The following is a 24,819-nucleotide window of genomic DNA, read 5'->3' on the forward strand; positions in this document are numbered from 1 at the left end:
AATAACAGCACTTTTGGATAATTGGCTGTACTCAGGATGATGATGCATCTCGGCAAGGAATTGGCAGTTTGTACTGTCACTAAGGAAAGAATGTTTATGCATAATATTTTTTTTTCATTTTTTTTCATGTATCTTGTGACTTTACCACACAAGATACTGTACATGATTACAGCGAGGTATATTTTCAGCATCTTCCAGCTTGCTTTTATGGCAGTCAACACTGTGAACAAGTATTCAGTCATTTAAAAAAAAAAAAGTTCTTCTTTTGTTTCATTGAGTCAGGCTTTTCTGTGACCTTTTAAAATCTTGATCAGTTTTTTTTTTGCAGTGCTTGAAAGTTGTTCTGAGCTTTATCCTGCTTTTTCATCCATTTTCAGTCCAGCATCTGTCCATTTTCAGATGAATGTTTAAATGTATTGTTTGTGAAGCACTTTGATAGTAAAATATGAATTATTTTGTGCATAAAACTGGGGTTGTGTCCAGACATGACAGAATATTAAACACAGAACATTTTTTTGGTGTGTCCATTGGGATGTTGCTGTAGTCAGAAAGAGAAACTTTAGGCATATTTCTTTATTTCAATTTATTAAAAATACCAAAGATAGCACAGTTTGACACACAAAAAATTAAACATTAATCCTGATGAATGTGTACCTTTCTTACTGCTACTTTATATAAATTAATAATATTTAAAACTTGTAAATCTCTAGACACTGTGACACTTCCTTTTTATCACCCACTTCTCTATTGTCCTTTTTTTTAAGTATGTATGACATAACATGTTTTCATGGTCAGGTACAAGGACTGGACTGAAAGTGAATGAAACACTTGGAAAAACCTTGAAAAGATCACAGGAAAATCTCTGCTGCTTAGGAACAACATGCAAAGAAATGAAAGGTGGTTTAAAGTGTCGATTCTGTACTGTGTCATGTATTCATACTCATTGCCAGCGTTGATTAAAGTGTACTTTTTTTAACTGAGAAAGTTGACAAAAAACAAGACAAGGCAACATTTAAAAATAAGTGTCAGCTCTATAAGATTCGTTTTTATAGGTTTTAATTAAAATTCCACATTTTAATTAAATAATGACGCTTGAAAAATAAGCATGTTTAGGGGTTATAAGCGAATACATCTCAGCATTTCTCCTCAGGTGGCAAACTCTTTGCTCAGCAATAAATTATAATTTATTTCCTAAATGCTCTATAGTTCCACCTCACTAAAACTAATTAACGGTGCTACGTGAATTCACAGTTTAAGTATACATATTCATCTTTTCTATCCCTGCACAGACGGACTGACTGGAGGATAATGAAAGTGCGTGTCTGAGGCAGGAATAAGAAGATACACACTTTGCAGACACTTGCATTTTTTGGATCCAACAAACTGAGTGCTGCATTGGACCCGGGTCGGTGTGTTAAACATGGGGGACCAGAAATCAATTCAGCCCTTCCTGCTCCTGCTGCTGATGCTGATGCTCCTCAACAGGCTGTCTCAGCTGTGGGCATTTCCCTTCAGCCCATCCCTGGACCTGGACGTCACTCCCAGGACGACTATTTTTCATAAAGGTGGGAGTCAGATGTTGTTTTGTGTCTTAGTTTCTAGAGAGGCTTACAGGGTTGAATTCAGTTTATAGAGTGTCCATCAAAAATACTCACATTTTGTCACATACAACCCCCAAAATGTAATGTTTTTTTCTTTGTATTTTATGCGATAGACAAACAGACAAAGCAGTGTATAAGTCTGAAACTTCTTGTTTTTTTTTGTTTTTTTTTACAAACAAGCATGATGCTTGATGCACCAGCCCTCCTTCATTTGGAAACTCTAAGCAATCAGTTGCCCTCAGAAGTCACTTAATAAGTGAAAAGAAAGCTGTGAAAAATGCTCAGTGAGGTTGGGTTATAAAACAATATCTGAGCCTCTTGGCAGAGCTCTGTTCAATCCATCATCTGAAAATAGAAAGAGTATAGCACCACTGCAAATCTTCCAAGACTTGGCTCTCTGACTGAACTGACAGGCTGGAGAAGGAGTGAATTAATCAGAGTATAGCCACCAAGATTTCCAGATTGTGGCAGAAATCTGCAGCTCAGGTAAGACAAGTCTGCCCTCCAGAAATCTGGCCTTTAAGAGAGGAGAGAACACAATTATGTGAAAAAAAAAGTGCTATGGTCTGATGAGAAAAATCCAAACCTTTTGGCAGCATCATGCAGAAACATGGAAGCTGGTCAAAGTTTATGGGAATACAGATGGAGCTAAACAAAGTGAAAATCCTGGAAGGAAAACCTGTTGGAGGCAGCAAAAGACTTGAGACTAGGACAGAGGTTTTAACATCCAGGAGCACTCAGCGTGGTGTCCAGTTAAAGTCCAGACTTGAATCTAGCTGAAAAACTGTGGGAAGACTTGAAAATAAGTGCAAACATATGCAAAAAAAAAAAAAAAGGAAGGGCAGCAATCTCCGCCCCAGATGAGCAAAGCTGATAGATACATATCCAAAAGACGTAATTGGTGCTTCTATAGTGAATTGTCTCATGGGATTCTGAATACAGATCCATACAAAACAATGTATAATCTTCTTTCCATTTGACAATTATGCCCTGCTTTGTGCTGGCCTGTCACTTTCAATCCCAGTCAATTACTCTGGAGTATATGAGACCAACTTGTGTGCAAAAGCTTGGAAAAACTGAAAATCAAATTATGTTGTAATTAGTTTAGAGTTTAGAGTGCCATACATAAAACAACAATATTATGTATGGCATTTGGATCTAAATAACTGTCCTAGGAATGGTTCCCATAAAGAGACTCAAATTATTCAGCAAAGTACATTTTTCCTCACAGATTTAAAAGCCTCACTTGCAGTTTGGACATTCTTTTTCTCCGGCTTAACTTTGTCCCGAGAAATACAACACCTGGCTAGTGACTAGTTTTTTATGAACCCTGCTTGCTGATATAAATACACCACAATGCATTTGTGTTGTATCACAACACAAATGCACAGAGCAACTAAATAACAACCTGACTGTCCTTATTTGTTGCTGCTGCTCCTGCTGCTGCCTCCTCCCCTCCGTGTTAAAAGTGGCACAGTTTTTAAAGTTGGCCCTGAAGACGGTTCCTTCATGCTCGGAGTTATTAATCGCCTCTCTCAAGCCCTGTCCTAGATCACACGGCTCAGCAAACACTTCTAATGAAACAATAGACAGGAGGCCTCCATAAAAGAGGGCCTGAGCTCCACGGACCTGATTAGAGTCTGTGCAGAAAATGCTGCTGAATAAGGGGATCTTGGTTGATGAGTTGGTATTTATGAAGACCATCAGTACCTCTAAATCCAAACCCCTCTTACTGCCCACGCCCTCGTCCTCTGCTTTTGTGTTTCCTGCTTCCTATGCTGCTGCTGAAAGGTGGGAGCTTCAGCGCACTTAAACTGAAATACCACTCCACCTTTCCTCATTCTCATCTTCACGTCTCTGAAGTGTTATTAGAAGTGCTGCTGAGTTTATTTTTTATTTTTTGTCACACTTTGGTGTTTCATACCATCAAACAAGTTTTGAAAATCGCACAAAGATGAAGTGAGTAAAGACAAAATGTTGTTTTCAAATTGTGATTTTATTTATCAAGGGGAAAGATTTGTCGCACACCTAATAACTGGTTCTACCATTATTTTTTGTCACAACTGCCATTACTACAGTAACTTGCAATAAGTATTTTAGAAGTCTTATAGAAGAATTTTGGCCCTCTTTATTCCCACAATTTTTCTTTTCGAGGTTGCGTGACCTATCCCAGAGCTTTTCCATATGAAATGCTGTGGTAATTTTATACCAGATGTAATAGGAACCTTCTAAAACGTTCCACTTTTGCCTCATCAGTCTACAGAATCATGAACACTCACATTAACCGAGGAGAGTGGTGCCTGCACTGCATTTGATGTTCTTTTGTGACCTCCTGCATGAAATTTTGCTGAGCTTTTAGAGCAATTTCGGTAGGCTACGCACTCCTAGGAAAGATCATTGTTCCACGTTTTCTCTTTTTTGTGTAAAATGGCTCTTATAGGAAGCTTCATTCGAAAGGATTTTGTAGCATTTGTAGCATGACGTTTGTTTTTTAAGATTATTATTTTGTTTTAACCCTACTTATCTGGCAGTAATCAGATCTCGATGTGGCTTGAAATTCATAATTTAACAAGGTGTGAATACGTTTGTAAGACAGCGCATAATCACATGCTGATGATTTTGTGCCAGAACAAAAATACAGTGGAGATGCGATTCCGTTTCCACAACAAACGTTTTCGGCTGCTGAAGCTTTTAGCAGTTAATTAACATGCATCTGATCATTCTGACTGATAATTTAAATACAATGCGAATAGCAACCCAAAACATGTGAAGTCACAAGGCTTGTCATAGGAAGTGGCTCAACATTTACAGTTATTGTTGCGAAATTGTTTTGCACAACTCTGCGTTGCAATGAAGCCCTATGGAATCATTGCATTTTGAAACAAATTAAAAATACATCTGGACTTGGAGAACTTAATCAGATTAGACTCTTTGAGTCTCTCTGAGAACATTTGTTCCTTCATCAAAGACAAAAAATATTGCTTCATTAATTTCCCCTCCAAACTATCATGTCTTCACTTTCACATTTCTGCTCCTGCTTTGGATTATGTATCTAGTCGCTCTATTTTCTGCGGGCTCTTTTCTGTTCTGCAGCTCAAGCCTGTCAGTCATTACAAATCTTATTTTTCTCTTGGCACTTGTAAAAAAAAAAAAAAAAAATTGCCCTTGACCCACTTTTTCATCGTTTAGGGAAGGCGCGCAGTACTGCAGGCTGGGCATATGTGTCAGCATGTGTGTCGTGTCATCATTGTCGGCGTATGCCATCTGAGGGTCTGTGTTGTTTCTCTGATGCTCCCGGGATAAAAAAAAAAGTAAAATCCGAACTGTGTGCGTCTACTGTCACTCCTCCTCATGAGAAATATGACATTATGGGTGATGAGAGACAACTTTTCTATATGTGACATGTGGGCGTCAATATGGATGGGAGGATCTGTGGAAGGACATTTGCTGTGATTCTGAGCTGGTACGAGGGGGCACTCATTAATTTACGGTGGGCTTTACTGGTGGCGAATTTGCATTAGCAAGTGAGAAAACAGATTACAATAACATTTCTGTGCATTAAAAGTTAAATTAAATATGTTTTTAAATGGATACTCCAAACTCAAATGAGCATAATCACTGATGACTCTGCAGTTTTAGGCAGACTTCATTGTGTTGGTTTCCTACAGGCGTTTCCTCTTTGTCTGGTTCTCTCTCATTGGGTCCAAAACCACTTTTGACCTAAAGGCAAATATTCAGTAATTTAAAAAGAAACTAAATAAAAATGCCTGCCCAACCGATAAAAAGTCCCTCTGGATAATAAAGTGATTTATTTGCAATTCAACAACAAACATTAACTGTCTACATCAACAAATAAGTCTTTGCTAGCTGAGGGAAAATGTTAGTACACCCTAAGGGTTTTGTATGCTTTCATGTCGCTCGGCAGTATTTCAAAAGGATGAGAAATGGACTTTGACTTGGCCCAAAACTCTAGTACTCCTAGCTTACCTGTTTGCATAGGAACTGGAGGGGTGATGCATAAAATGTTGACGCTTTCCTTCTCTATTGATGTTCTGTTGCATGCTGAAGAGGTCCTACTTCCCATCTGGTTTACTCATATTATCATTGTGGTGGTAGATAGTGTGTTCGTAGCTCCAGTATGATTATTGTGGCAGCAGATCGCTGATGATGAACACTTTTAATATTCACAGAAGTGCAGTGTTAGCTGCACCCACTGCTGAAAAAATACTAATGATGTTTTACTCCCATCACCATTTTTGTCAAGGTTGCTTTACTTATTTTTTTCCCCCATTTAGCTTTTGTCTGTGTTAAGCTTTTATGCTTTTGGTCTTTCACCTCCGCTCAGAGATCTATCGTGTTTTTGATTTCCTGCTTGCACTGATCTGTGATTTCAGCCGGAACTTATTGATGATTCAGTGATGGCGTGTAGGAAGACCTTAAACAACACCAAAACTATCTGCGCCTTGTACAAATGGGTTATGTTTGACTTTTTGGTATTTGAGATGAAAGACTTGGCTGTCTTTCATCTCATTCTGCAGTCTCCCAGGCTGAAGAAGTCCTGGAAAAGACTTGGCTCTCACACAAGCTCTAAAAATAAAGATTTTGTGTTTCTTTCATTTTTAACTGGATGGTAAACTCTGACATGACACAGAATAATATCTACCTGACAGCGGTTTTCATTTCGTGTTTGTTATAAACAATATTCCCTAGACTAGAATAATTTAACTTTATCAGAACAGCCTGTCTGGAGAGATAAAGAACAAATAGATCCATCTGTCCATATGTAAGTTGTAATGATGTTCTTTTTTTTAACAAATAGAAAACTGAATAGCAGCATATACATGTATGCCTACCAGATTTGATTTGTTTTAGACCTAATGTCTGTTTTTCTTTGCCAAATATGGATACACTCCATCAAGCTCAAGTTACGTAGGGAGCATCTGCCAACTGCAAATTTCAAGTATTTCCACAGATTTTCTACAGGATTTAGATCTGAACTTTAACTAGGTTCTTGTCCTCCTCAGTTTGAAGTGTTTTACAGATTTTAACAGATTTTCTTTGCATTTAGTTCCATCAACTCTGAAGAAACGCTTCAGATAGAAGGTATCACAGCAGGGATGAAGGGCTTGGGGTGATATATATAGTTTTCCGTGTAAGCCGAAAAGTTTGGTTTTAGTCTGACACTGTACACCAAACTTAAGCTTCTCACCTTTCTTCTTGCCCCTCCTAAATAAAGCAATGAATTGTGAAGGACATAGCTTACACCTGAGTGGTCGATCTCTGCAGCTCCTCCAGTGTTACCATGGACATCTTGGCTGCTTTTCAGAATATTTATCTCCGGATTTATGCTTTTCAAGCTACATACACAGAGCTTAACAAAAAACAAACACAATATACTTGCAATCAAAGTTGAACTTACTCCATGTTATGTGTAAACCCAAAGGATACATTTCAATTTTAAACTTGGAGCAAATTCAAAAATAATCTTCTCTGTCACCCTAAAGGACTCGTGCTTTTCTTACAGAGCTGTGTATATTCGTTTACATAACACAACCCAAAGTTATGTCCACCAACTCTTGAGCTCGGTTAAGAAATAACAAGATCCTTATGTAACGTGGATAAATTTGACAACAACTGACAGTTCTGACAGTGTCCAATGAAATCAAATTAGTTATTCCCTTAAAGCATTTCATCCTCGAACGTCTGAGCACGTGTGCGATTGCGTGTGCATCGCGTGCTCGCCGCTGTGCCTCCTGTGAGCGGTGAGTCACACAGGAAGTCGCGCAGTCTCAGTGACTGCGGCACATGTGCAAACATTCAGTGGATTTACCATCATCCAGGACCCCACATGGAGGATTTCAAATGTGTCTGAGCCTGAGTCTTCACATTCTGGCTTCACCACCTGTCACAGCTCAGAGTCTAAAACACCATTACGCACTCCTCAGATCTTCTGAGTCATTGACAGAAGAAGTGTCTTGTTTAAGAGAGGGTTGAAAGACGCAGGAAGCACGTGCATGTGCGAGAGAAAAGGACCGTGACAGATGTCTATGCAGGGCAGCTGTTTTGACCCGTTGGCTCACGATCTTCAGATTCACAAACGCCAGTCACAAGCGCATACACACATGCCATGAGAGGACAACAGTAACAGAAAGCAACCTGAAAACTAGATGGCTCCAGGCACACCTCAGTGGTCTGTTGACTTTTCGCATTGATTTTGTGGTAAAGCCCAAAGTACAATGTGTGTCTGTCGTATTTATTAAACCTTAGCTTCGGGGACCAGAGGACCAACATCTCCGAGGGCCTGTTATTTAATTAGAAATATCTATTGCTTTCCTATAGTGAGGAAGTTCAGGACACTGCATAGGGGCAGAGTCACGCCATTCATGTGCAGGTTCTTTCTGGATACTCCTGTGTTTTCCCACAGTAAAAACAAACAAGATTGTTATTTGTGTTGATAACCAATACCATGTTAAGTACATGGAACATGGTTTGCTTAGGGGTACAAAATGAAATGGTAACCCCGTACAATGGCAAGAAATGATTGTATGAATTTGCAAACATGACCTCGAGTTCTTCTCAAGTGCATGTCTGCTTTTTTTATGCGACACGAAAATTTGAATACTTGGTGTGAATCACTGTGGCACTTGTTAGTGTTGGTATTGCAAAAAAAAAACAAAAAAAAAACAAAACATCTAACCTTATGCAGGGCCAAGGCTGCTGCATAATAAATATAAATGAGCGAAAATGTGAACATGTCAAAAGCAGAATCTTAAATGTAACACTGTGGTGCAAATGACCCCAAAATAAACTGGTACGATTAAATTTCATTAAATTAGAATATCATCAAAAATGTAATTTATTTCAGAAATTCAAATGAACAAGTAAACATTATATTGTATATATATGATGACGTATAGTATACACGCAGACTGATTTTAATCATTTGCCTGAGTTAATCTTGATGAATGTAGCTTGCATTTAATCAATGTAAGCTACATAGGAACCCAAAATGAATTTTTCTAATTAATTTGAATATTAAATAAGAGCAATAAAAAAGGATTAATACAGAAAATGTTGCAGCCTACACAATCAATCATGGGAAGATTGTTATTTAGAAGAAAAAGATACACTTTATTTCTAACAAAGTCACGTATATGATCTTTATTTTCACAATACGTTCTGCAGCTCCACGTTTTGAAAGCTTGTTTTCTCGTCACCGAGGTGAAACTTAAAAAGTCAAGTCGGGCAGAAAGATCTCTTTTTAATGTTCACATCTCGCAGAGAGGCATTTTTAAAAGAAACTCTAATTACAGCCTATTAATTCGACAGAGACTGAGGCGCTGAAAAACGTATATTAGTTTTTCCTTTTTTCTTCTTTTCTTTTTTTTTTCCACTGCACATCTGGTTGTCCTGTCATTGAAGCTTAGGAAGCATAAGACAACATGTAGTTGTGCCAAGATCCAAGACCAAGGACGCCATGCCTCTGCTGCCTCGAGGCCAGCCACGCTCTGTGTCAGCGGAGCCCTTCTCCTCGGTGCCGAGCTTGTTATTTCATACTGCCACTATTTTCACAAGACAGAAACCAAGGCTTTTCGCTCACTCACGGATGACGCACAATCCACGTGCTCTTCCCATTGCCTTGGGTTGCAGAACTCTTTTGAACGAGTTGCACAACTCTATCTCCTGACCATGATCTTAGCTGGAAATTTTCACCGCCGTAATGAGAATGACACACATTCAGTTACCTAAAACTGTACATTGTGCGGCGAATGAATACTTTCTTATGGTGGAGAAGACACTTTGCTGCATTAGTCACCCTCGCCAACCCCATCATAAAAGAGCTACCACCCGCCCGTCAGATGAATTCCCTCCTGGCGTTTCCTGACCTTTGAGTTTCGGAGCTGTTCTTAGTTCTCTGAAGTCTAGGATGAAGGTCTCGGAAATTATATGGTAAAGTTGGCCATTCATAAGAGGTGAGGTGATCATTTATCCTGGATGTGAAAAAAAGAAAGTGTACTATGTGACAACTTTTGCATTTTTTAAAATAATTGGGATATTTATGTATGGATAGTTAATATGACCTGTAACAATAATATAAAATTTGGATCTTATTAGTTATAAACAATAAAACAAAGAAAATACATTTCAACATTTTCTGTAAAATGTAATTAAAAACATTTCTGGGTAAAAATGAATAATGGCAGTCTCACATATATTCCCCCTAAAAAAAAATTGCTAAAATTCAATAAAGGCAGCTCCCGCAGTAAATGAACAATGTTATGAAGCATTTGGAAACTTTGCCCTTTTTATACCTCAGCCATCTAATTTGTTGTGCTTTTGACCCTGAGAGTGGAGACCAAGTTGAGGTCAAACGAGTCAAGAAAGAATATTGAAGCAATTCGTGAGTCTGGAAAGAGATTTATGAAGAAAAGAATTGGGAATAATTTCAAGAAGTAGAAGTAGCGTCCAAGCAAGTTGATCCAAGCAATACATTTGGGAAATAATAAGGAACATAGACACAGTAGAACCAAAGACCCAGGATTACAACGGCACAGTAAATTTTGCCTGCTTTCAGAGGGTGCTTCAGGAATATGTAAGGCTATCTGTGAAAGGAAACACACCTGAAGCAGAACTAGCCACTGCAATATGACAATGTGAAATGAAAAGTCCTTGAATGAAACAAAAGCCTTGGGGGTGATTTTTAAACGAGCTATATGAGAAATTTGTAGGCTCTCTTTCCTGACTCTATTATGCAGGCTGAGCCCAGTATGATAACCCACGTATTGACCAGTCAGACTGCTCTTGTGGTTGTCTGTCAATTATCTGATCTAATCTGAAGAGGCTGTAGTTATTGGCCAACGAAGGGGCAATCTGACTCACTCTGAATTGCTACTGTCATCCCCCTCTGTCTCCATGTGACAGTAAGACGTGCTGGCAGTCATGTGACCCAGAAAACTCCCTCCGTGTGACGTTGTGTTTCATCGTGAAAACTGTTTTCGTTGTGTTCATTGAGTTTTATTATCTTAGATCAAACCAGCTCGTTGTTCAACATTATCGTCACGGCTGTTTCCAATCAGAGCCGCTGAGGCGTCAGTAACAGTGCGGCTTATCAAGGTACAACAATTGTTAGTGTGTTTTATGCGATAGATGTTATTTTATGCAAAATAGGGTATAATTATGACGGAAAAATTAAGTAAAATCTAAAAAGTGAGGTGTGTATTTGTGTTCAGCCCTCTTTACTCTGCTACCCCTAAACTTAAAGCAACATTCTCCTGTCATACATTGACTAATTAGCAAATAGAGACAATTTAACCTCAGAATAATCTAAATTTTGTTGTTATAAATCTAAGTAAGTCAGTAAGTCAGTAACTCAAAAGTCAATGACTCTGACTTTTATGGAATACTGGTATGAAGAAATCCAAATACTGGAAAAAAGTCAGCTTGCAATTTGCCACAAGCAATATAGGAGACAGTAAATATGTGGTAGAACATGTTTTGGTCAGATGGGACCAAACTTGAACATTTTGGCTTAAATACAATAAACACCTGTAGTAGCAAACTAACTTTACACATCAAATAGACACACAAATGCCAAAAAAAACAAAAAAAACAAACAAAAAAAAACGTTCTGGCAGCATCATATTGTATGGATAATTATTGTCAGGTGGGACAGAGAAGCTGGACTGAGTTGAAGGGAAGATGGATGAAGCTAAGACGTGAAAATTCTCGCGAAAACTCGTTAGAGGTTGCAAAAGAGGTTTGCCTTCCAGCAGGACAATGTCCCCAATGATAAAAAAAATATAAGGCGGTAAAATATAAGGATGTAAATCAAAGCACAGCCATGTCGATCACTCCATCTTTCACTGTGGTTCCACTGTTTTCTTCAGTTAGAGAGAGACCCTTCTGTATATTGCTCACTCCTTGGAGCAAAGTTATACAGTAGGTGATTAATTGTGACAGGAATAAATCGATTGGCTTATACAGTACAGGCTGGATACATTACCATAATTTCCCAACAGAAAGAGAAGAGGGAGAGACGATAGAGAAGACCCGTGGAGATTAATATTCCCATCTGCACCCTGCTGACTTGGATCCCTCAGCGTAACACGGCTGATACCGTCATTCTCTTGTTTTCTAACGACTGCTGTTCTTTCTGCGCGTGGAGATCTATCCTCCTGCATGTCAGATTTACTCAGTCAGACATTAATCGTCAACTTTGAGTGCAAATCAAAGCTCTGTAAACCTATTTCTGCACAGGGGGTGATCTTCTGCACCCAGTTGAGAAAAAAAAAATAAAACAATGTCCTCCTTTTCTCTGTCTCGCAGCGGTAGTCGCAACCTGCCCCCATTTCTCGGGTGCGGCACTGGGGCGCGTTCAAATATTTAGCTTTGTGCACCCGGCCGACTTGTTTTGCAATGGATGAAAAATTGGTTTGTCTGGGAAAAAGAGCATCCAGCAGCGTAGCTTCAGTAAAGACAGTAAGGCTCCATGGCTGCACCGTAACCCTTATTTGTCCTACTTACTATTTGAATCATTCGCCTCACCCTCATTCACACACACACACACACACACACACACACACACACACACACACACATCCTCAAGCACAGAAGTCATGATGGGCTTGGCAGCACTGCTGATGTGATTTGGCAGTATTGGGGCATGATTCCTGCTGAATGCCCTGAAATGTTGTTTTCCCTGAGCCACCCCATTCCCACTCTGTGTCCTCTCCCTGCAGTCAACACCCCACCACACCACCATCTCACCAAGCATGTTCATTTACAGTGTTTACGATAGAAATGCTTGCAAAGAAATATGGAGGCCAAACCGCCCACAATTTCATTTATAAATACCCAATTTTGCTTGAAAAAAAAAAAAAAATAGAAGCAAATGAATTTGAAGACACTTCAAGCTCATGAGGATCAGTGTGAATTTGTCCTGGCTGTGGAACAGCAGACCAGATTTTTACCCTTGTGGAGTTGCTGAGGAGGTTATGGGAGTCCAGTTTGTGTTGTCCATGTTTATAAGGGTGGAGGGTATTGGATCAGACCTGATCCTCCTCCACATTAAAACTAGATAAAAATGTGTCCTGGTGCGCCTCTCTCTGGAAGTCTCCCAGACACGGATGCTGGAAGACGCTGGCGTGGATCCAGGACATGCCCAGAAGAGGCCGCACTGTAAATCTCTTCTGGGCTTGGTACGCCTCGGGATCCCTAGAACGAGCCGGCGGGTTTGCTGGAGAGAGGGAGAAAGTCTGGGTTTGAGGTCCCTGAGACATGGGACGTTCCATGCCTATAACTTATTTTAGATCAGAAATGTAGCGCATCTGTTCCTCACAGAACAAACAGATTTAATAGCACAAAAATAACCGTTGTAATAAAATGATTGAAAACACAGAAGAACCATCATATCATGCTTAAGGTTTAATTTTTTTCTTCTGTTTTTTTGTATTGTGATCGTCAATTTTTTTTAAAAACCACGTAAGATGAAAATATTTGAGGGGTATAGCTAAATATAATCATCATAAATCATAAATGAAAGTTCAGTGTTTTGAGCTATAGTCACGCAGATGCATCAGTGAAAAACATCACAATAAAACGCCTCTAATTTGATTCAAAAGCTAAAAATCGTCTATGAATGACAGTTTCTTTGAAAGCTCTGGTCCTGTGAAAAGTTGCTGTAGTACTCATGGATACTTGTCAGATGGATTTTGCCATTTGACAATTTGGAGTAATTTATTTTAACACAACCTGGAACCCTTAACCCACACAATACTCATTTCTAATTCTAATTTCTAAAAAATATATATACTTTTGCTTGCTTATTTCATTTTCCTTCTAATCATGTAAACCACTTTGAATTACCTTGTTGCTGAAAATGTGCTCTAGAAATAACATTACCTCGCCTTAATTGAAACCCTACAACTGCTAATAGAAATGTATGCTGTAAATGTTTTATCAACGTACCAAGGTTTAAGTTTTGGTAAGTGAAAAAAAAAATTAAAAAAATGACATACTGACCTGTTCATATATCTCAAACTTCTGAAGCTGCAAGTAAATCTCGCCACAACCTGTGTGTTTTACCTACAGGAATGCTGAGCAGCAATGGTTTCACGGGCTCATCCCAGAACTACAGCACCTTGCTGCTAGAGGAGGAGACTGGGCGTCTCTACGTGGGAGGCAGAGGAGCTTTATATGCGCTGAACACCTCCAACATCTCCACATCGGCAAACCTCACTGTAAGTGTGAACTGCAGGCCAAAATAAAGCCCACTTATTTTCTTTGTTAGACAAAAATAAATAAATAAATAAATAAATAAATAAATAAATAAATAAATAAATAGCGAAACTAATTTAATGAGAGAAGAAGAAGAAGAAAAAGAAAAAAAACTAACAATAGCCTTAAGGAAGCAGTCAGAGTAAATCCTGTAGTGTTTCTCCGGATTTTATGATCATTGGCTTAAATGTGCCAAGACTTTATTTAAGGCTTTACTGGATTTAGAACTTAGTGAAGCAGTCAGAAAATAAAGTCCGTCGTGCTTCTCTTCCTGTGTATCTGACACATCCACGCCCTTGTTTTCCATTATTTATTTCCGTGACGTTCCTGTCTTTGTCTACAGAGCCTAATAATCAATTTCCATGCCTTTTATTTACTGGTTTAACAGAGTCATCCTTATTACACCCCATTGTTTCCAGATTGATTGGAATGCCAGCCCCGAACAGAAGAAGCAGTGTTTAAATAAAGGCAGAAACAATCAGGTACACACACTCCTTTCATTTTCTTTCCAAAGAGGTCTGTTTGTTCATATGGTTTTTTTTTTTTTTTTGTTTGTTTTTTTTAGACACCAACTGCTTTGTAGTTTTCTTTCTCTAAAATCTGCATGCACTTAACGGCAGCCTGGCCTTTTGCTACGAACTTATGTCAGCGTTATTTTCTGCTAAAATCCCCGATAAAGCGGACCGTGTATTGGAAAGCATGAATAACCAGTTTTTCTCTGTTCTCTGCAGACAGAATGTCACAACCACATCCGCTTTCTGCAGCGATTCAATGAAACCCACCTGTACGTCTGTGGAACAAATGCCTTCAGACCTCTCTGTGTTTACATAGTAAGACTTACTGCTCTTTGACCACAGTGTTCCAGTTTTAAACTACCATTCATTTCTTTGTAGTTTGCTTCCAATCAGTCTTATATACTGAGAATCAACTGATCTTGATCAATATTGATGCATTCCCGAAAATGTTTATATCTGGGAAAAGTTTTTCAGTGTTTTCCTTCCACTTAATTTTCCATTAATATTCTTGCATGTAGCGTTCTGCTAAAAGTCAACTTCATTAGAAGGGACCTTTAGTTACTTACCGCCCTTTTGGAGGCTTTTACTAATTGTTTGCAACAAAACTGTCAAGTCAGCAGTTTTTCCCAATGATTCTGTGATCCATAAGACAACATTTTGTGGAAAATATAGTTTTCCTCTGTATAGCATTTTGATATTCTGAGAAATTGAATTTTCGGCTTTTGTTAGCTATAAACTCATATCCAAATCGACTCCAATTTATGCTCAAAATAGATGTACACAAGTTTCTATTTCTGAAATGAATCACTGAAGTAATTGATATTCTGATTTATTGAGATGCACTAGTATCTGAAATATATTTCAGAAATCAGAAAAAAAAAAAAGGTTTAGCAAAGATTAAATCTTATCTGCCATATGTTGAACAATCAAAAATGTTCCTCTGGACCCCAAACTGACCAAAAGTCAAAATGATTACTGGAATATATGACTCATTGGAAGCAAAAGAAAAGCTTAGACTTGAGTTTAAAAGAAAAAAAAATAAATTTTTTTTTTTTTTGTCTCATCTCCTTTACAGGATACAGAGAGATTTAACTTCTCGTCTGGTTTTGAGGAGGGAAGAGACAGATGTCCATATGACCCAGCAAAGGGATTCACTGGCCTCCTCATTGGTACGTCTCTGCAGCTTGCATCCAGATGTGGGATGTGATTCAAAGCAGCTAGGAGAAATCCTGATAAGTGGAGAGACTATTTTAATGTTTATCATTGCTAATATTGTTGATTTATTGTGGGCAACAAGTAAAACTGTCCACTATTTTCACTTGCATATCATTAATATTTCATATCCTCCTGCAAACCATTTTTTTTTTTGATGGGTCACTCAGATGGTGAGATGTTCACAGCCTCCCAGTACGAGTTTCGGAGCTCCCCAGACATCCGCAGAAATTTCCCCTTCCCCACTCTCAGGACAGAGGAGGCTCCAACCCGCTGGCTTCTGGGTGAATATGCAATAATCCATAAATATGCTACATGTTATTTTTGTATGCTGAATATCTGTGGTGAGATAATAATTTCTATTAAGTCCTTTTCAAAAATGATCACACTCCTTGAACGTATGCATCATAATTAAGTGAATTGCCAATAGTATACCTTTTATTATTATTATTATTATTATTATTATTATTATTATTATTATTATTATTATTATTGATAAAATTGTAGTAAGTATGTATATTTACACCCCATTACTCTGATACGCCTAAATAAAATATGGGGTAGTGACAGTAACATGCAGTGAGGCAAACCTGAAAAAAAAAAAAAAAAAAAAAAAAGCTAGTGGCTGCAAATAACTGAGTGCAAGTGGATGGGTCACAGCAGCACACTGACCTTAGACATACAGCTAGAGCTGCAATTAAAGTTTAGATCAAAGTATATTCATGTATTAGAACAGCCTAGTCAAAGTTCAGAACTAAATCCAACTGAAGTTCTGTGGCAAGACTTGAAAATAAATGTTCACTGACACTTTCCATCTAACCTGACTGAGATTGAGCTGTTCTATAATGAATAATGGAGAGATAGTTCAGTCAATGTATGTGCAAAACTGGCAATCCAAACGACTAAGCAAAAGCTGATTTTTACAAAGTATTGACTTACGGGGGTAATTATTAATGCACAACAAACATATCAGGGTTTTGTTTATGAAAAGACATTCATATATTTTCAAACTACATTAACAAAAAAAAAAAAAAAAAAAAGAGTGTGAATACTTTTGCAAAGTACTTCATTCATTGTTAACCAGAATACTTGACCTGAAAACAATATACATAAAAGATTAACTGCAGCTGAAATGTTCTTGTTGTGATTCAATCATATCTAAAGCGCTCCATCTTCAGTTTCCAAGGAGACCCTTTCCTGGCTGCTAATAGGTTTGTGTTTGGACATGTGGATCCGTGTGTACAGAGGCAGACTTCGTGGGCTCTGTGCTGCTGAAGGAGAGCATCAACAGCTCCATAGGCGACGATGACAAGATTTACTTCTTCTTCACGGAGAGAAGCCAGGAGCAGGTCGCTTATCCCAGCCAGACCAAGGTGTCTCGGGTCGCTCGAGTCTGCAAGGTCAGAGAGCACGCCGGGCAAAGCTCGAGTGAAGATGTTTATATTAATGCACTCCCTAGAAAAAAATTATTTACTAGTAGGGCCACAGGGAGACATAAAGGAAGTGGAATAACACCAGCCATCTTAGAGAAAATTATTTCCCCAGTTACACCAGTGACTCAGGGTGAAGTGAGCTGCCGCTCTTTGCTAACAGTCAAGTCCTCACTGAATAAAGTAGCAGTTGGACGTCTCTAATTGCTGCAGCTCTTTTTGAGCTGCTGTTTCTAGGCAAACCACAAGCCTACAAACTTGTACCTCCAAAAGCAAACCCTTTCCGCCACCAAATCAAATCCTCCCTGTCTCTATATGTCCTCCTCTCACTTCATTTGACTTGTGCTCAGCAGTGGGACATCGTGCCACCGTATATTTCTTGTTTATGTTTTGTTTTTCTCTCTGCAATGCTGGTGTAAGTGTAGTTAGAGTGCTTTTATGTTGAAATTGTTGCTTCATTGATCAAAGGACTCAGCTGGTGATGGAGCTTGATTTCTTATTGTTAGAACCTGTAGAAAGGACAATTTGCAACAGAACTGAATAGAAAAATAGCGACTTTGGAGCGTCCAATTGCAGTGAAAGACACAAATCAGTCAGAGCAGGAGAGTATTCAAAAGATTTTTGTATCAGCACCAAATGAACCCTTTTGAGGTGTGTCTCATTAATTCATCGCCTTTGGTTTCTTGCAAAGTATAAAAGTTGCAGCCATGAACTTTGCAGCTACTGCAAGCGATCTCAAGACAGATAGATTCTGAGTTATGCAGTGATTCATGCCCCATGGGCAGACAGGCTACCATCTTTCAACTCTTCGTATTTTGCTAACTTTATCAGTTCACAAATGATTTAATTGATTAAATAAACATAGGACTGGGAGGAGGTGGAAGAGCTTGATTTTTCCACAGTTCATCGGTCACATACCACACCGACAGTCTCTCAACTGGCCTCATGATGCTATTCTGGAAGCCTTTGGCTTCATTCAGATGCAGCTTTGCAAAGTCTTGTTCAGAGTGGCGGAGACAGCCCCTCCAAGCAATCCAAACTTGCAAAACACAAGCTTTATCTCTAGGGCAAAATTGATAACACAGCTGCTGGCATTTTTTATTTATTTATTTATTTTTTTTTTACAGGATTTCTAAAACAAAGTCAAATATTTATTTAGCGGCCAGTTCTGGGTCCAAAAAGGAGTCTTTTTTTTTTTTTTTTCCTAATAAGGCCTTTCGATCTTGCTTCATCGGAGCTGCAGAGTTGTCAGAACAGTCGAGAAAGTAATAACTCAGTCTGAAGTAGGCCACAGCAGCAGATGCAGATGTCGAGCCAGTCCCCAGCCAGGCAACACGCTGGTTGCAGGAAGATCCACAGATAGAGGAGACAGACATTTGCCTGTAACCACTGAGGAGTTGTTTTTCTGAGTCTAACCAGTGTTCCTTATTTTCATCGAGTTCCTTGCCTGTTTTCACTAGAAATTGGAGTGCAATCCATACATTTCGGGTTCATACATTGACCCAAAAGCAGAAAACGCTGCCATAACAAAGTCATGATGCCCTGATCATTTGGATGTTCCATATGTATATTTAGCAGCAGCTAAAAATCTTTTTTTTTCTGTTCCTTTTCTGTTCAGTGCAGTGCAGAGCATATCCTCTTTCCCACAGGCATATATTACATTGCTCTGCTGCAATTTTTGACTCTTCCTCCCTTCTTGTGCTTTGATTGACAGAAATTGTAATCTGCCAGTACATCCCTTAAGCTCCGTACACAATAATAACCTAGAATCATCTCCGGATGAAACGCTCATTTTCCTCATGATTATCCAGGACGGCGCTTTGTTAGCAACTCATGTGACATCTTATTTTGTGAAAAACTGTCTTCATCTTTTCCCTTTTTTATTACAAAGAAATATTATTAGCGTTGATGGAAGCGTCTTAATATGTAAGGTGTGTGTGTGTATGCGTGTGTGTGTGTCGCGTATGTTGGTTTTCAACACTTTGCCATTTGGCGTGGGAGGCTGAGGCAGGCACTGCGGACTGATGTGTGGCAGACGTCCCCCGACAACTCAAACACAGAAAGAAGAAGCTGAAAGCCCCAGACACACAAAAAATGAGTGTCTATCTCTTTGTTTATGTCTGAACAAAGAACACGAAAGGACAATTTTGCTGCAGTACCCTTTAACACTGTGGATGAAATGTAATTAGGGAAAATGGAGCTGTTTCAGACTGATCTATAAGATGTATATATCTCCCATAGTGTGCGTAGAACTGGAGGTGCGTCTCATTAAATATGAAAATCATTAAAAAGTTAGTTCATTTCAGTGAAAATGAGACCCACTCATTATCTACACTAACTGCACATACAGTAGATTTATAACTTCAGTAGTATTTTTCTGGTGATTTTGATAATTATGGCTAACAGACAACGACTCATGTTGATAATAATCCATTGAGTCTCTGAAGGTTTTTTTAGGCAAGACGTAGTCTAACATTTCTTGCCAGACGGCTGCTCTAGCAAACACATCGGACTAACACCGCCAGATGACACGGTGTCTCAAATCATCACTGACTGTTAAGGCATATTAGATTCTGTTTGTCTCATTTTTTTCCCTCTAAGCTCTGGAACTTTTTTTTTTTTTTCCCCTGGTAGAATGCAAAATCGTCTTTCGTCTGAAAAAGTTAATTTTGGACCACGGAGCAGTAGTTCTGGTCATTCAACCCTCGGCCTAGTTAAGATGCTTTTGATGATGTCTCTGGGTCAGAAGTGGTTTAAACACAAGGAATACAATCGCTACGGTCCGTGTCCAGGATATCTCTACATATAGAGACTCTTGAAACTCTGAATCCAGGCACAGTCTGTGCCATGTGAATCTCCCCAAAACTCTCGAATGGGTTTTGCTTCACCACCCTCTCATGACTGCAGTTATGCGCCTATTTCTCTATCACATTTTTTTCCTTCCCCTGAGGTTTCCATTAATAGGGTTGGATTCAGCCCTCTGAACAACCAGCTTCTCTTGCATTAGCGTTTTGTCAGGTACCTGCCTCGCGGAGGGTGTAACGAACCATATGGACGACAACTGCCAAGTCAGCAGTCTTCCGCTTCCAGGGCTTCTGGTTGTAATGGATCTCAAATGCAGAGACGACGTAGACGGGATCACGTTGCAATAAAGATTTAATAACAGATTTAGAAACCAGACTGAGCGCAACAGGAGACTGGGGCAACAGACAATCTCATGCTGATTGATAAAACTCAGAGCTATTTCTGCTGGGGAGGTTGATGATTACTGGAGTATAACACGAGTGAGAGGCAGCTGCAGGAGCGCAGAGAAGTGATGCTCTGAGAAGAAGGTACCAGCAGAACAGGAGTAGACACCTAAAATAACCGGAAATGTAGGACAGGGGGAAAATACTAACACACATAAGACCACAAATAGACCAACATGCTAAACTAAAGTCATGCAGATCTGCAACAAACAGATTGTGAATACCGTATCAGTGTAAAGGTCATAGTATGACCACAGCGTAACATACCTCTCTGTAAAAATGAATATTTTTTTAAAATTGTCTCATTTAATGTTTTCATTTTCTGAGAATCACCTTTTGTAAACTACTATCAGATAAAACCAGAAGAAGGCTCAAAATGTTTAACTTCTTAATTAAATGTTGTGCTTGAGCTTAATCTGAAGTGGCGTTTGTGTAGTTTCTGTGCAGCCAAAAAAAAACATGCATCCACTCAATCTGGTGTCTATGTGTCCGTTGCTTCCTCCGCCTGCAGAATGACTGGGGTGGCCAGAGGACTCTGCAGCGGAAGTGGACCACCTTCCTTAAGGCCAGAATGGTGTGTTCAGTCCCAGAATATGAGCTTCACCTCAATGTCCTGCGGGATGTGTTTGTCCTGCAGGGGAGAGACGTGCAAAGCAGCATCTTTTATGGCGTTTTTGGCTTGGAATGGTAAGAGTTTTTATATATATATATATATATATATATATATATATATATATATATATATATGTGTGTGTGTGTGTGTGCGTGTGCGTGTGTGTGTGTGTGTGTGAGTTCAAATAATTCAAAGTGGAAGAGTCCCATTGCTTGAATAAAAAAAGGACCCGGAATGGTTTATTTTGTCTGTTGGGAAATGTTTCACTTGTCAAATCAATAAGAGCTGAATATAAGAAGGTAACCCCAGTATATTAATGTGATATAATTAGTTTCCAAATTAGTTTTGGACAAAAGCAATAAATGGTGCAAATTAAAAAAAAAAAAAAAAAAAAAAAAAGGAGTTATTACGAACTGAAAAACAGCCAAAAATATTTATAATGAAATGGCAGTGGAAATTCTTTATTTCTTCTCTTTCATACTTTTCTTTCTTCCTAAAATGTACATCAGCTCAAGCGTGGAAGAATGAGTAAGCCCCTGAGCCATACTGGTCACCGGTTGTGAGAATCGAAGACTCAGGTTTCACTTGGTTCTCATTCTTCTCAGGCGAACGCTTTGATGACTGATGTGGTGACACAATGGATTTAAGAATCTGACGCACAGCCTTTTACTTCCCTCTCCTACTCCCTCGGTTTACTAATCTCACCTTTAGGGCACCAGACTGGGAGCCACCTGGTTTGTGATTACCAGTTTCTGATCTTGTCTTTCCACAGGTTTGGTAACAAACACCAAAAACGGATCAGTTCTGCTTATGACTCAGAGGGAGGGCGTTATTTTAGTTTTTGCAAATAGGGTGAAGAGAACCAATGGTTGTTCCCGGTGTGGATGACGGGACTCGATACTGAGAAACCCGCATCTGCTGTCTATTTTCTTAAAAAGATTAGGCCTTTCATCCTGGCTGCACGTTTCTGGATGAATACGATAACTTCTTACTGATCTTTGACTTGTCACTGATGATCTGTACTGTGTCTGAAAGTGGATCTCGGCGGCGGCTTCTTCTTAGATCTCTCTGTATCATCAGTCCTGACGGGTGTCCTCTGGACATGTCTTTGGGGTGTTGGATTATATTTTAGGAAGAATATCAAAGCATCCGCCATCTGCCAATACGCCTTCTCAGATGTGCGCAGAGTGTTTGAAGGACCATACATGGAGGTGCAGGATTCGAAGTGGAGGGAATATACAGGCAAGGTTCCGGAGCCGAGACCTGGTTCGGTAAGTTTCCATCTCTTACTTCTCTGAACTCTGAGAGATTTTTTTTATCAACCTTTTACAGGTAAAACAAAAAACTCACTTGGATTATGTTTTTCCCCTGCAGTGCATAACAGACGTACACAGGTCCCAGGGCATAAACTCCTCTCGAGACCTCCCAGACAGCGTGCTCACGTTCGCCAGGAGGCACCCGCTGATGGCTAAGCAGGTTCACCCAGTAGACCTGCGGCCGCTCATGTTCAAGAGGAGCGTCAACTACGTCAAGATCGCCGTGCACAAGGAGCCGGCGCTGGATGAAAACCTTTACACTGTCTTGTTTCTGGGAACAGGTGGAGTTCAGTCAACTCCTAGTGGTGACTGATTCTAATCTTCATCGTCTTTAGCGTAACACTTGTGCGTCTTGTCTTGTAGATGACGGGTGGCTGCACAAAGCTGTGGAGGTCGACGGAGAGACGCATATCATAGAGGAGCTCCAAATATTTGCCAAGCCACAGCCAATAGAAAGCATGGTGACATCTGCAGTACAGGTATTTACAGATTCAGTGCCTTGAGCCATCCTTCTTGTTTTTTCTCTCAGGTTGTCAGAATTTATTTTGGCATTTAAAAGCAATTTTGATCAGCAGTTGTATTGTATAGGCACAACAGCTGTGGAGTCAAGCCAAAGTTGAAATAATTTAGTTAGTCAACTGTTTTTTTTGTGTGTGTTTTTTTTTCTTTTTTGTTTGACAGAGGAGCATCTACATCGGCTCCCACTCTGGCGTGATCCAGGTGCCAATGTCCGCCTGTCAGAGATACACTTCCTGCTATGACTGCGTATTTGCCAGAGACCCATTCTGCGGCTGGGACGGGAGAGTGTGTGTGGAAATATCGTCACGTCCGCAGAGGTGAGGCAACAATGACACAAAAGCACCTGCAGACGTGCGGCATTTTTTCATCGAGGCGCATGCAGAAAACAGAGATCACACTTATGACAAAAAACAAACAAAAAAAACAGATTATAAATCTACATCCTTTATTTTCAATACGCCATTTACATTTCCACCAATTTTTTTGTAGTTTTCAGTATAATCTGAAAAAGCGTCAACATATGGTTAAATCATATTCGCTGAGCTTATTAACAGATTTACAACTTTTACAGCGCTTCGGTCTGGATGCGTATCCTCCCTCTGTCCCAACAGCAATATCAAAGCATGATTAATCATTTATACACAGCCTCTTCTCGTCCAAAGCAGTTTCTGTGAAAACAGGTCTAAGACACTGTGGCTGGCCTGGATTATGTTTTTTTATCACTTCTGTGAAACTCAGCAGGAGCTTCAGCAGAAAAAAAAAAAAAAAAGATTTGATAGTTTGGATGGATAAATGAGCCTGAATGCAGTAGGCGGAGCATGTAATTAGGAATAATATATCATTAGTTTTAGAAATTCAAATCTTGAACAGTAATTAGTTAAAATCTGTTTGATGTTGTATATCACTTTTTTTTTTTTTTTTTTTTTTTTTTACATTTACATTTATGTTTCAAGATAATATTTCCATGTGGTCTTAGGGAGTTTGTTGAAGGCAGACGCTGCCATTTGTCACACTGGGGATCTCTGTAAGTGTAACCTCAGTCGTTTTGATGTTACAGTGTCAAATACCAGTGGTTCAGCCACATATACCCCCCTTCCATCATCAATAGCCACTTATCCATGCAGAGTTGTGAGGGGTGAGTACTATGTGGGCGGTTGGTACCATTAGACGAAGACAAGCAACCATGCAGACACACAATTTAGAGCACGGCAAATTGGAGGAACCAATTAACCCCAACAGCCAGGTTTATCGACTGTGAGAAGTAGCCAGAGTACCCAGAGAGAGCCCACGAATGCAGAGGGAGAACATGTAAACCGTGGTTCCACCGTGCAGCCAGCCATAAACCAGCCGAATCACAAAGTGTGAAGCCGTCCAAAACAAACACATACAGTGTGCTCAGTCCTCCATTTGGGACTGTCTCTCCTCATTCACTCTGCATCGGTGAGCAGCAGACATCTTAATCTCTATTACTGCGGCAAACACTTCTACCACTCCTGTGGATTTGTTGTACTCATGATGGATGCTGGAGGTTGGGGGGGCGTAAAGCAGCACAAAGAGCAGAATAATAATGAAACATCTTACAAATCATACACGTCTGATATCTAAAACCAGTCTTTTATAAAGTGTATGGAACAGCCTGTTCTTTGGTGTTGGAGAGCAGATATGGTGCTGGAAGAGATTTGCTCACCCACTATTCATTAAAGCGAGTAAAGCGTCCAAGTGCGGAGGCTCCCTCTGCCAGTAGATTGCAGTGAGCTCAAGCAATGCAAAATGTTCTGCAGCATGAAAATACTTGCAAAAATATTGCTGCTGGGCATTTGGGTTAGATAAGTCTGAATTTAAAGAAATCATCTGCTTCGTCATGGATAAAAGTTTTAATAGTGACCGACTGGTAGCAATGTAGTTTGTATGTTGAAAACTATCACTGCTTTAAAACAAACAAACAAAAAAACACATTAACTAATTGGAAACAATTTTCTAAAATGTGAGTTGCTTTTTTTTTTTTATTTATTTATTTTTTTTTACAAAAAGACATTCTAATTTTATCAAGCCCCAGCAGAAACTTCTAAATATTTTTCTCGGGATATTT

General features: G+C 39.3%; 1 protein-coding gene across 1 annotated transcript in view; it reads left to right on the forward strand.

The window, feature by feature from the left end:
• Positions 1-1,264: 1,264 nt before the first annotated feature.
• Positions 1,265-24,819, forward strand: part of sema4gb (sema domain, immunoglobulin domain (Ig), transmembrane domain (TM) and short cytoplasmic domain, (semaphorin) 4Gb) — a 30,583-nt gene continuing 7,028 nt past the window's right edge. Inside the window, exons 1-12 of the mRNA XM_015024197.1 lie at positions 1,265-1,565; positions 13,692-13,840; positions 14,297-14,359; positions 14,609-14,707; positions 15,468-15,561; positions 15,775-15,888; positions 16,850-17,004; positions 20,794-20,969; positions 22,028-22,166; positions 22,270-22,492; positions 22,575-22,690; positions 22,893-23,047. Coding sequence (XP_014879683.1) covers positions 1,421-1,565; positions 13,692-13,840; positions 14,297-14,359; positions 14,609-14,707; positions 15,468-15,561; positions 15,775-15,888; positions 16,850-17,004; positions 20,794-20,969; positions 22,028-22,166; positions 22,270-22,492; positions 22,575-22,690; positions 22,893-23,047 — 1,628 coding nt within the window. The 5' untranslated portion in view covers positions 1,265-1,420. The remainder of the gene's footprint in view (positions 1,566-13,691; positions 13,841-14,296; positions 14,360-14,608; positions 14,708-15,467; positions 15,562-15,774; positions 15,889-16,849; positions 17,005-20,793; positions 20,970-22,027; positions 22,167-22,269; positions 22,493-22,574; positions 22,691-22,892; positions 23,048-24,819) is intronic.

This window comes from Poecilia latipinna, unplaced genomic scaffold (assembly GCF_001443285.1).
Source record: "Poecilia latipinna isolate Pla-1442-1.1 unplaced genomic scaffold, P_latipinna-1.0 Scaffold3567, whole genome shotgun sequence".
Lineage (NCBI taxonomy): Eukaryota > Metazoa > Chordata > Actinopteri > Cyprinodontiformes > Poeciliidae > Poecilia > Poecilia latipinna.